The sequence below is a fragment of the Ischnura elegans genome, chromosome 9 (genome assembly GCF_921293095.1).
Source record: "Ischnura elegans chromosome 9, ioIscEleg1.1, whole genome shotgun sequence".
Classification (NCBI taxonomy): Eukaryota; Metazoa; Arthropoda; class Insecta; order Odonata; family Coenagrionidae; genus Ischnura; species Ischnura elegans.
In genome coordinates, this window is record NC_060254.1 from 49,542,313 (window position 1) to 49,555,853 (window position 13,541).

The following is a 13,541-nucleotide window of genomic DNA, read 5'->3' on the forward strand; positions in this document are numbered from 1 at the left end:
TGCATCGTCCAACTTAGATACAATGCCTTTTTGCAGCAAACGATCCATATATGAGTGTAATAACTTATTATTGACTGCCTTTGCATCTTGCATAATAGATACTCTGTAAATGATTAAAAAGATGATAGGAGACTACAATGGCATTGTTCATAAAAATATTATTATTGTCAAATGAGCATGGAAAAACTGCATTGAATTTTTAAAAAGCTAAATCGTATTTTAAGTAATGCAAGAAGGGTTCTAAACGAATGGGCTAAAATTGTTCTTTACATTTATGCACGAGTATATAAAATGAATGAAAAACAATTTAATTCTGAAAAAAATCACAATCACTCATTGTGATACACATTGCTCTACCTGTATCTGAAGCATAACCAATATGATTGTGATAGTAGTGCTATACATTTTTCCACTTGTATCTGAGGCATAACCAATATAGCAGAGGTAGAAGGTAGTACTTCGATTTTCCGATCTGAAACATTGGCCAATATGTAAGTTCAGGCGTAGTCTTCATAATAAAAGTGAGCTCTCTGAAGTCCTATAGCGGGAAAAAAAACGTAGTTCACAGAATTGGTGAAGAGAAGGCGCTGGGTTCGTATGAAAAATACACGTAGGCAGAGGGACCATAAAAGAGACAGACATCGCCCATATTCACTTATTTCATCCTCCCTCGCAACGAGTGTGGCATCTTTCCTTTGCTATCCATCTGCTGTCAAGATATCTCTTTTCGCCATCTTATTCGTTTCCAAGCATTCTCCACGCCCTTGTGTCGTTCCCAGTTAATGCCTACAGGAACTTTTTTGAAAATTTCATCGAGATCTCACGCTTTTTTCTTTTCTTTTTTCTAATGAAATTAGCTGTGAGATCTTAACATTTGAAACGCTAACTTCATAAAGGAATTATGTCCTAGTTTTCTAGAGATTTCTTCTTTTTTGTTGTAGTTCTTGCTGCATGTAAGACTAAACGCTTCCTACTAGAAGAAAACATATCATAAGCTAATAACACCGAGCACACATATTTCCTTTTAGTAGGAAACATTGAAATTTAGTACAGGCGTGGCCAGGAGTTTTGTTCGGGAGGGGGGGTCCAAAACGAGGGGGGGAAATATTAAAAAAACAGGGTACTAAGTAGAGTGTTTTAAACTAATTTTAACAGTTTACATAATTGAAAAAACTTCATTTTTCAAAGAAATCTTTTGTAAATATGTGATTTGAATATTTGGTTTTCTTTCGTGATGCAAAATAAGTGTGCTTTTATTTTTCGGACGGATTGGCCCGGACCCCCCTTTCGCTACGCCTCTGGCACCTAGAAACAGCAAGAATAAAAAACAAATCGTCCAACTTAGACATGATGCCTTTCTGCAGTTACCGATTCATTTGGGGGAGAGAATTCTTTGTTATTAACCGAGGTGGTAATGGAGTTTTAAATAATGTGCATGCAATGTCTACGAGGAAGCTCTCGAAAGACGGTGGAATAAATTTACCCGCCTCATCATCGAGTTGAAGTTTCCTCCGTGTTCCTTATTTTGTGAGAGAAAATTGGTTCTATAACGTGAAACGGCTAGATACATTTTCCCCAATCTATGTTTTTGCAGCACGTAAATCCTTTTTTTATGCATTCGTAATCAAAGCGATTTCTAAACGAGCACTACTTAAAATGCTTTTTACTTCGGTGATGTCCCTTAATAGCTTCTACTGCGATGGTTTTTTATCTTTCATCTAGGCCCCTCTACTAATGGTCCAATAAATACATGCTGAGATAGAGTTGAACTTTTTCCTTGCATCTTTTACACTGATAGCATGGATCAAAAAGTAACAGCCAGTTTTCAATTAGCTACTAAATAATTATGTAGAAAAAAATACCAAGATTCCTCACGAAAATGAAATAATAGAAAATTAGCATGTAGGTAAAAAAAACTAAAAAATATTTTTCGTGTTAAAATTTTATTTTCTAAAGTGAAGCAGAAATTATTAAATCACCTCGCGAGGACTCATTGGATCGGTATCAACAACGATATTAATTTCCGATCAATATGATGGTCTGCCAACAGGGTCGGATCCAGGATATTTTTTGGGGGGCACAAGGTTCTGACAGGTCATCTCATATTTGAGATTAAAAACAAAAAACAACAATTACTGTAGAAAATATTCTCTTTATTTTGGTATGAAATGTATTATTATTTAATTAAAAGACTGAGGATCCGTCATACATAAAATAAAACGAACGTAATCATAACAGTATTAAAAATTTCGGATATTTTTAAGTGTCTGGGCGGCACGTGCCCCCCTAAATTCCCCTATGCCTGCCAAGATGCATTGCTACATGCATTGCCATTTTTTTCTGATTCACTATCACGAATATTAAATGTGGTTAGAAAATAAAGTTTTACTGTGTAGAGAAAAAATTTAAACCCAGCTTTTCTGGTATATGGCCATTATATCATTAGGTCCTTTATTATATTTTTAATTTCGTAAATATAATGGCAGTCTTTGGTGGTCATAGGGGTAAAGAAATGAAAATATTTTGTAGTGGCAATTGAGTTTTGCAAGTAGACTTCAAGTAAGGAAAACATTTATGCTGGTTTGCTCAAAGAAATTGATCAAAACCACAGCGTTCAAGGAAGGATTCACCTTTCTTCAAGATATAAGTAATTCAGTGAAACAAAAAATTATGTTTCTCTCTTATTCAAAACCTGTGGTCGCATCTATTTTTTGCAAGTAGATGCAATTATTAAGACGCCGGACTCAATTTTCTACTTGTTCTTCTAATATAATGGGCTTACTCCAAACTTCATACCTCATAATTTCAGTTTTACCTCGTCTTCCCCGAATATTTCTCAATTTTCCGCCACTCTAACTCCCTTATTAACCAATTCATCCCATCCCCAGCTCCTCAGAAATTTTGCTCTTATTTTGAAATTCTATCGAGCTCAATACGATATTGTGATAAACAAGGCTCCCGTATGATGGTCTGGCTACATTTATTGCATACAAATAAATTATATGTCGGAAAAACATTTTCAAAATAGTCTCATACCTATTTCATAAGTTTTCATGGAAATGAAGTTCTATTTTGGTTGTCTTTTAAGTATATTTTAATCACACGCTTTACTTAAATTGATTCGTCTGTTTCATCGGTGGAATTGGATTTTAAATAGGGCAGTACGATAATCTTGACTCCCAGAGATTCTCGACGGTCCTCATTTCCCAGCATTGTCTGGACGAGACTTTCGGTGCGGCGAGAGTCTCTCCTGGGTTGAGAGTGTTGACGAGACTCGAGAAGTCTCGCCCCTTCGAGATTTCTCGACACCCGTCGAGACTCCTTGGTTCTTACTAAAAATAAAACAATTTCTATTTTAGAACCTGAAAATAATTTAACAAAAATATTATTTAAAGATATGGCATTTATTTCCAAGGCCAAAAAAAAGTGGCAATGAAAGACCGACTTTGACAATTCAGGCATTTATAATTATTTAATTAATTAAAATTGACAGGTAGCCATGAACCTTAATTACCATTAATTAACAATGAAAAAAGGTATATAAATATTCTATAACATTAGACTAGAGTCTCTTCTATTATGTTAATTTACAACTGAATGTTTTTTTAATTATATTGCCATTACAAGGCACATTGGTGAAACCCTTTAACATGTCTGAGTATATATATTATATGCTATTTTTCATGAAAGCCCTGATAATCGTTTATAAATAAACCTAAAAAGAACTTATGCTTTATTCTGCTAGTGATAAATAGCCTATTTTCTTACTTATTAGTTCATTTAATGCTGTTTTTGGGAAAAGCGTTTTTTACTTACAATGTGTTCGCCACGAACAATACATTTCTAAAGACATGGCTGTAGTGCCAAATGCTAGATCGATATTCAGATATCCTGTTTCGGTTCTTATATGAGTCTTTGCATATTCTTCGGAGAATATATGAGCTCTCTGGCGTCCAGTGATGGAATGAAGTGCGGAACAGCGCTGGTGAATGTGGAAATGGGAAACGTACGGGTCCCATGCGCAATATACGCAGGTCAAACATGAGGGACAATATAAGCGAGGGAAATGCAGGCCAGAAGGCATTTATTGAGAAACAGAGAGGCAGAATAGTACATGTTTGTATATTGCATAGCTAGATATGTGTATGTGTGGCGGATGTCGGCTCGCTAGCGGAGTGGTGAGGAGAAAGATGGTTTCTCTTCATTCAAAAGTCAATATGGTCGTGTATTTGTACGTGTAGACGGAGTGAGGCAAAAATAAACAGAGAAAAATCTCATTTATGAAATATCCAGCCGGCATCGGAGAAAGCAGAATGTAAAAAGCAGAAGATGAAATTGTGAAGACAAATATGAGGCCTGAAATTGTCATGATCTCAATTTTCCTATAACTGAAGCATTATAGCACAATCAAATTCATATATTACTCACATACAGTAATTCATACACGATTCATTTCACATAATCCAACGTTTGATCATAAGGGCCTCAAGAAAGATTTAATGCTTTCATGGAGAAGTACAGTGATGATTTTTTCTCGGGCTTCCGTCCGGGTTCGATCTTCATATCTGCCGACGTTTCGAAGGAATACTTTTCTCTCATCCTCAGGGGGTAATCGATACCCAACGTTCGAACTTATGTATGTGGACGTGGTAGATTGAGGCTGGTTGAATTTGGAAGAGCCACTTAATACTTTTCTGCCGTATAAAAAATTGGATTGTATAATGTACTGAGGTTTATCCCATGGTTTCTGTTTTAGTCGTTACTAGATAGGCGAGTTTATATGTTATAATTGGTGATTCTATCGAAAGGTTCAATAGAGCGGAGATGCCAAATTGTTGGGTTCTATCTTATGGGATTGCAGAGGCTGAGAAAATAAGTATCTTGACGATGATTAAGGCATCTTTTATTTGACCAATTACTTGATTACATTCGCGAAGGCAACGGAAAATCTTTGCTATCACGTCGCAAATCGTTTATATGGTTTGAAAGGGACCTCTATTATCTGACCAGCGAGAAAGAAAATCCAACCAAGATTGACACCAAAGCACTAAGTTAGTTCAGAAATACTCATTCACGCCGTAGCCTACATTTTTATGCAAATTGTACTTATTGTTAGCTCATATTTCCATACTGATTCGTACCATCTATCCAGTAGACCTACATCATATTAATAGCGGAAAAAGATATTGGTACCCGTGCTGAAAGGGTAGGGTCAGTAAAAAATTGTCAGTGTCGAACTTTAAAAATATTATTTTTCCCCCGATATCCTCGCTCTTCAAAGTTAAGCGAAAGATTTTGGACCTTGTTGAATAAGGAATATTTTCCGCTATAATATTCTATGAAATGTGTAAAGCTGATATCTCTCGAGTGATTACTATTATACTTTTATTTTTAAGTTAATTATGATGTTCTGAATTTCCCTCATAATAAATTAGCTTACCTATTTATTCCACTTTGCAGTGACGGTGTATGAGGGGGACCAGCTGGCCCTGACGAGGATCGGCCGCAGTGAGATGGGGGCGTACCTGTGCATCGCCACCAACGGAGTGCCGCCCTCCGTCTCCAAGAGAATAATCGTAGACGTTGAATGTGAGTACTAAATTCGGACATAATACACTATTCGGAATATCCATGAACATCACGTGCTTATCAGACCAGTCGATGAGTAAATCGGTTCATAGAGGAATGCATAGAAATAATCTCTGTAATTTTCCACGGTATTTTTACTATCCATTTTATTATATATGTTCCATTTCTCCCGTGCTATTTTCAAGGTATTACATCTACAAGTTATCAAGTCTCTAAGGTAGTAAGCAATAAGTCTGAACACGGGAGTAACGTTATATTGTGCAGCGAAACACTGGCGCCGACTGAGGGGGACCGAGCCCCCTCAAAATTCGTTATGGATGTGAGGAAAAAATGTGTCAGGCATATCGATTTTCTCCGGAGTGTCCAGATATCGAGATTCCAGTTATCAAGGTTTATTTGTTGATTCTATGACTCTTCTTAAATGCTTTAAAAAACTTAAAACTCCTTACTTATAAAATTTCCCGGGGCAAGATCCCCGATTTGGGTTCCCCTAATATTTTTTGTTAGTCAGCATCCCTGCACCGAAATGTTAAGGATAGTTTATAACAAGTCCTGTGAGTCTCGGCTTCCGGGCGTTCCTCCGCGTTGAGTTGTCCATAAGTAGCGACAGATTCTCCAGCCATCCTGCTGGCGTCTTCAGGCCAGAAGTCACCTATGGACAACTCGACGCGGAGGAACACCCGAAAGCCGAGACTTATATGGAGAAACGCCGCAGGAACCTTAGATCTAACAAGAAGGTGTATATAAAGGTTATAATAGAAGATAAAATCATACGTAAAAGATTTTTATTCGTGATTCTACTCTTATGATCTTGTCTGCTTTATAATTTTAACTACCTTTAACCATACACGACTCCTCATTGGCACAAAAGTGGCATCTATGTCCTTTTTATCGGCTGACTCCATTGATTGCCAGCGGTAATGATATTAAAATGAAATTGGCCGCTAGAGAACGGAGGGATACGAGAGTTTTTTGAATATTCAATTTCAGAAAGTTTTTCTGGCTATTTACTCTCTGGCTTTTTCCTCAAGTAGCATTTCCCTAACTATGAAGTTCTTTCCCAATTTTTATGCAATACATAATTTGACTTTTGGATAATAGTTCAATTTACCTCAGCTTCATGCTCAGTTTGGCGCATAAAACTATAAGATATGAAAGGGGTTATATTGTAACAGACATAGTAAATATGTAAGAGGATAAAAATAAGCAACTATTTTGTGAAATGGGAACAACAATAGATTTGAATAATAGGGCACCCTTTTTCAAGGCATTCAAAGATCAATCATAAATAAGGGGACGCATTAGAAAACATTTTCTCAAAATGATAAAACACGTTTCATTTTTAGATTCAAATAGAACATAATGAAAGTTTAATAGTATTTTAGGAATTAAAATAAACCAGAATGCCAAGGCATGGTACCCAAAAAAATTCTATTTCTATAGTCAAAGTGTTGCCTACAGTATTTGTTTTTTCCGTAAACCGCGAAAGTAAACTTCTCCATAATTGACACTTATCTCGCGAATTTAATTTCAAGTCAAATTTTTTGGTCCCATGTTGATAGGTTATAACTAAGCTGAATATGCGTATCATTTTGCCAACCTATATTTTGAACCATTGCCCGCATAATGTGTATCTGTCACAGTACACTCAAAAAATATCTAAAGCATGATTTTTTCTAAAATATTTTTGGATTTGGAACCACAATGTGTTGTCGTCATTAGAGTTTTTATAGCCTTACCAGAGATTACCATCCACAGCACGATGAAATGCACGATAAATTTCCACTATAATAGCTAAATATTTGATTTAGAAATCTCAAGTATGAAATTGAGGGTAGAATCGCCTGCGAAAAATAACCTGCGACCCTTGAGGGTCCTTTGCAGAATATATCGAATTCCGCTTGCTCCTTTCCTTTCTGAAAAATGATCGCTCTTCCCTCTCTCACCAGAAACGTTTTGGGCATCCATCCTCTCGCATCGCATTTTCCTTTTATTATTTCGATGAGCATCCTCTGGGCCACGGGGGACCATTTGTTGGGGGACCTCCCCGTTTATCGCCTCCAAGGGTGAGAGAAATGCCTGCAGATCCGCTTCCTTTCCATGGAAGCTCTTGTCATATATTATCCGAATTTTGGTGCTGTGACTGTGATCTTTGTGACTGATATTTTGAGAGTAGTGGTTGGATAAATGATTCTGAAGGTAATACATAGTTCCTATGTAGACAGTCTACGTGATCATACCATTATATAACTTTACTTTTAAGTGAGTCATTAATTGGTGAATTACAAGCCACACATTCATTTTTGGAGCATTTCCTGCCTTCCAGCTACTTGTCATAAAGTCAAAATTTTCGATAATAACGGCCATTAAAATAATAGATGATTAAAGAGGATTAAGTTTCGCATTACAATAATGAAAATGTACGAGAATTTTTGTTTCTTTTAGCAGGCCCGGCAGTGTCTGAGAATTTTAAAAATGGTATGCAAAAAAAAATAGAATTTCTCCTCAACAGTCAGCATCGAATGCTTAATAACGCGGAATGAATAGTACTTGGAAAAAGGTAATAAATTGGAACAATATCCGTTTATATATTTAACGATATTCGAATATATATTTATTCGTGAAGGAAAAGTATTCCCAGCAATACCTTAAAGTATTTTAGTCAATGATCAACATTTTATTTCAGTTGAAATATGTGGCATATATGTTTCTTTATTTACTTCATTTTTTAACATGATTTTCATAAAACAAAAAAGCAGCCAGGTAAGAAGTATCCGATACATAAACGGCATACTCATATATTGATATCGTTCATCATCAAAGATGAAGGGGGACAATTCCATCCTTGAAGATGTATTAGCTTAAATAATTTATTCAAAAATAGCTAATTTTATCGAGGTAGAAAATATATATGAGATTCTAAAAGCGTTTATGCAATAAAAATCATATTTTCTGCTTCATCTAAAAACTCGTAAATATAAGTAGCTCTAGGAGACAGCAGCGACTAACCACTTTAAATATGAATCCATGCATATAAATTGCAAAAACTTACAAGATATATATATTCGCCCATGAATGTCCCACGCAAAATGAAGCAGATAAAATTTTTTTAATGATTAAAAAGGGAAGTCTGTTTGGAGGAAGAATATTGCGAGGGCCAAGTGGGATGCCCGGTGGTGAAGGAGCAAGGTCCACTTCCCGCGGTGCTGCAGCCTAGTTCAGTGCGAGAGAAAAGTGGAGGGTAGGAGGAATGGGAATGCAAGAGGAAGAAGGGGGATGAGTAGTGATTACAAATGTAAAAGTTCTAATTGCATTCGCCGAAAAGTCTAGGAGGAGAGGTTTGCCGCTCTCTTTGCCTTCCGTTTTAAGCAAATCACGGAGACCTACCTGCTCTTCGGGATGTGAGAAAGAGGGTTAGGTATGTGGATGGAGAGGGAAAGATTTTGAGAGCGTGAATGAGGTCTTATAAAGTGAAGGGGGATACGCAGCGTCGCCATGGATGAAAATAATCCCCTGCAATATTTAGATTAAAGTTAAGGAGGGAGATGAAGGGTTATTTGCCACTACGCTTGCAGGAAAGCCGGTGCTATTTCGAGGGAGTAACAAAGAGAGGTCGAAGAAAAATTGCAAAACTTCTCTAGTCTCGAGTAGAAAAGGATATTTATATTTTTCTTTTTTGTGGTTATGGGATGTGATAGGTTTTCTTCCCTCCAAAACCCAAGTGGCTATGTGAAGTTTGTGTTTTATTTTGAGAGTATCAGTGTCTTTGCTATCTTGCAAGGATAAGAACGGAGAAATACGAGTGGATAGGAGTATCTTTTGTTATGTTTGAAGATTCCTGGTAAGAGCTTGAATTCACGATATCTAGAGCTATTTTCAGCTGTGGGCCTAAAGGTTTTTCATAATTTTATTCAATGCGTACCAGAACGGTTCAATTTTTCTCAATGGTATTCTCCCCAAAATACGTGTACTGTTTCTTCTCTGGTGATGGAACCATACCCAGAGCCATATCCTTGCAAACTTATTCGGGATACATCTGGGGAAATTAAACCCCTGGCATCATATGCTATTGGCCATGAGTTCATTTCTATGCCACCGCCGCGGCGCGCCGTTTCAACGTAATGTTTGTGTTCCTACCCCTGGTTCATCTTATGCTTGTATTTATGTTTACGTGCATATAATTAATTATGTACATTTAACTGAGTATATGTATTAATTATGTACATACATATTGGTACATTGACTACACATCCATACTGATATCTAAATAAATTCGCCCTATTCTTGTTCATATTCTTCTACATTTCATTGTTCTATTCTACTCTCAGACTTGTTTATTTGCCACCTTTCCGTAGATGTGGTTCGGTTTCTATACCATCGTTCGAGTTTTCGCCTCACCATCGTTACACTGCCCCTCTTTCATTATTCACAAGCTGCCAGCGCCGAACGTGTTCTGAACGCTGATATTACCCTGGGGAATTAACCCATGAAACATATATTTTGGGGTAAAGATGGAAACGGAACGGGAGCATGCTATCGGCATTACTTCTCTCACAATTCCAATCGCAGTTCCCCTTCTATCCTGTCAACCATTCGGTGCAACTTATCGGCGGCTATATCCAGAAATTCGGAGAGAAGAGAGAAATGTCTATTGGTCCAGGGAGAGCACAGTTATCCTATGCAGAAACCCATCCAGCATCTAAACTAACGGCTGTGACTACACCCGACACTGTGTGTATGTAGGATATCCGCTTTTACGGCACCAGGGCGATGTTCTGGGGAATGGCAATATTTCAAATATAATTCTCGTCCCCGTGAAACGCTACACTTTCATTTCCATCCAAGCCATCCGTTTTCATCCGCCAGCCGTTACTTTATATAAATGTCTCGTCTGTTATTTGTTCTCCCATTCCCTTCACATGCTCCTCTTCCGCGGACCACGCCATTTGTAGTTTTATTCCCTTAAGTTGAATATGACTTATATTTGAGAAAAAATGTATCATCAATATGAATGAATTCCTGTTGGGAAATATTTGCTTACACCAAGAATGAAACTTGCGATGTAAAACCATTTGGCTAAGCCGGTAGTAGAGCCCAGTTCTCCTGATCGTCGACCAGTCATACCATCGGAAACAGTAACTAGTCGTCTTCATCCAAGGCAAATTTCAGAATCGAATTGTGAGTCCTATCTTATCCAAGTAATTTTTCATTGCAAATTCCACCCTTGCGGTAAATAACACGGCACCCAAGTCTTCTTGGATACATAACACTGTTACTTATACCACTTCCTTTGAAGTAAAGAAACATTTTTTTTTCTTCTTTTGAAAAGAAGTGGTGTAAGTAATAGTGTTTTAATGGAATACCACTATGCTACTAATGAGGTAGTGAATTTTGAACATAACACCCGTTTGCACGACCGCATAGAAAGTCACTTGTTACATTTTGTGCCTTCCTTAAGACGTCCTTTTGCTGATTTCTCTTTATCTCCCTCTTGAAAAATGATTATCACAACAACAATTCGTACTCATCCATTAATTAATATGTTCTCAATACTTTCATTTTATTTGAATGGAGACCTTGATATACGTACATAACCTTTTGTTGTAATGAGTACGTAACTTCATTACTTGATATCCAATAGAAATAATTCCCCTTTTGCCATTTATTTTTGCCTATTCTATATTCACCATATTTTCAAGCGTTCGCTCCGCGCCCTCAATTCCTTCGCCAATCAACGCCATTTAACGTTCGTCTTCTTCTCTAGCGCCATGAGTTGCAAATCCAGAAAATAATGCCTTCCTCAGTCCTAAGTCATTACGTGCTGACTGTACTGTTTCTTCCTTGCAACGTTGCGAGATTAGAAATGTGTCTACTCAATACAAGTTTTCAAGTGAGCGAATATGAGATTTTTATTTACAGGGAACAGCTATTACTGCAATTATTTAGTGCAACTGGTTTTCGTATTTGCTCCTTTTCTCATAATTTCAACGAGATTCTAGTAAAAGTATATTAAGTTTCGTAAAAAGTAGGCAAATGGTTTATAATTCCACGGAAAGGAGGTTAATTTTTTAAAACTACCATATAGCTTGAAATATCGCTTCCATTGGTGATTCATATTGAAGAAGGAAGTGTTAGACCTTTACGCCGTTGGCCTAAAAACCGTTCCCGAGCCAGTAGTGAACCTTTTCATCTTTTGTCGTTTTTCTCACGTACTTCAGATTCTATCGGGTAAAATCCGTTTCCCATGGAAGAGGATAACGCCCTGCTGCCATCTAGCGGATCATTACCGCCACCTCGTGATACGAGCAGAGACTTGGGTTACAGAGGAATGGGCGGTGAGGGGTCTTTCCTGGGCTTGTGCTGGGCAGGCCGGTGGTTTGTGGGGAGGCGGAAACGCTCGGGCAAAAGGCGAAGAGAGAAGGTTGTGTGGGAGATAAGGTCCAAGTCGGGAAGAGGCGAGAGTTTGCCGGAAGAGAGACACGGCCTGCGGTCAACCTCCCGCACACCACCGACCTCCTAGCGGTTGCGGGACGTGACGCTTGATCCCTCTCCAACCCCTTCTAACCTTCCATATTACACGCTCCTCCCAATTTTTTTCTTCACACTCGTCCCAAAGTGAACCCTACCTCCCGTCATTCTGACCTTTCCCCACCCTTCAGTAGGAAAACCTTTCCGCACACACTCTCTTACTCCCTTCTACAACCTCGTCTCAGTTTCTGGAGGCCCTTCAGCACTTTAGGGCCGGTGGACAAACCCAAAATTCTTCCCATATCGCTCGCTCTAAAACTACACTTCGAGCTCGTTATGAATTCGGATCCTAGGTGACCGCAATCACTTAGACAGTTCCTCTGCGACGATTCTCTCGTCTTTGGTCCCAGGCACGTACGGTCCTCGTCATTAAGGGAGACATTTACTTCTACTCCGGCAGACTCGGCTGTCATTGCTGGCGCTCGCTTTACGTAAATAGTACCCGTTCAGGGGTCGGCAGTTACATTTCTTGGCAATTCTTACGATAGTGTATGTGTCTCATACTGAATAAAAAGTTCTCAAAAATTCGTTTCATGTGATTTTATCCTGAAATTATCATTGTGGAGATATGTGGTGAGAAGATCTCTACGCTTTTCAAGTTTATTTATTACAACTTTTAATGTATCTCAGGTATTTCATTCTCTTTTCTCTCTTTAAAAATCTTGTATAGCAAACCCAGATTCAATTTCAAGTACGAGAAAGCCACACCCCGGCCAAGTCAATTGATTTTCCATTGTTTCATCATAGATGCAAAGTACTTTGCTTAGCTGCGACAAGTGTTATGAATTTTTTTTTTTAATAGAAGCATTCCACGAAAGCAATAGGCGCAAAGAGATTTATTTAAAATTTTTTTAACGCCCACAAATGTATGCATTTGAAAACTGGAGGGATTATGTTTTCCATTATGATGAATGAATTATAAAAGAAACATTAGAAGTAATGAAGTTATTCACTTTTAGATGGTGTTGACATCATTTGTTTTCCGCTATAAAATGGATAAATAATTTGAAAATAAGTGGCCCAAAAGAATATTTAAATTGGTAACCGGAGCAAATTGGTTTTTGTAATTTAGAATAAATATTTAAATTCCCAGAAATGAATCCGGAATAAAGAAATAAGCGCCATTTTATTCCTAGTAATGAGTTAAATAAATCTATGGTTCTCATAAATTGTTTGCCAAATAAGAATATGCTGTCATACATCTAGGTACAGCTATATTTCAACATTCTATTCAAGCCTTTGTTTTTTTACTTTAATTTAGGTACCGCACGGATCAGTATAACTTTGTTTATTCATTTATTTAGGTTTTTCCACCTTAAGTATATAAAACAATGACCATGTGGATCTCAGATAAAAATTTTGCAATGGCATATTAGGGTGGTCCTTATTTTTAAAGTTTTTGAATTTCTTTTGGGACACCCCCC

The 13,541-nt window shown here is 37.5% G+C and overlaps 1 protein-coding gene across 2 annotated transcripts in view; it reads left to right on the forward strand.

Annotated features, from left to right (window-relative positions):
- The window catches only part of LOC124165658 (lachesin-like), a 411,583-nt gene that overhangs the window by 326,280 nt on the left and 71,762 nt on the right, over nucleotides 1-13,541 (forward strand). For both annotated transcript variants that reach the window (XM_046543134.1, XM_046543135.1), the window contains exon 5: nucleotides 5,461-5,589. In XM_046543134.1, coding sequence (XP_046399090.1) covers nucleotides 5,461-5,589 — 129 coding nt within the window. The remainder of the gene's footprint in view (nucleotides 1-5,460; nucleotides 5,590-13,541) is intronic.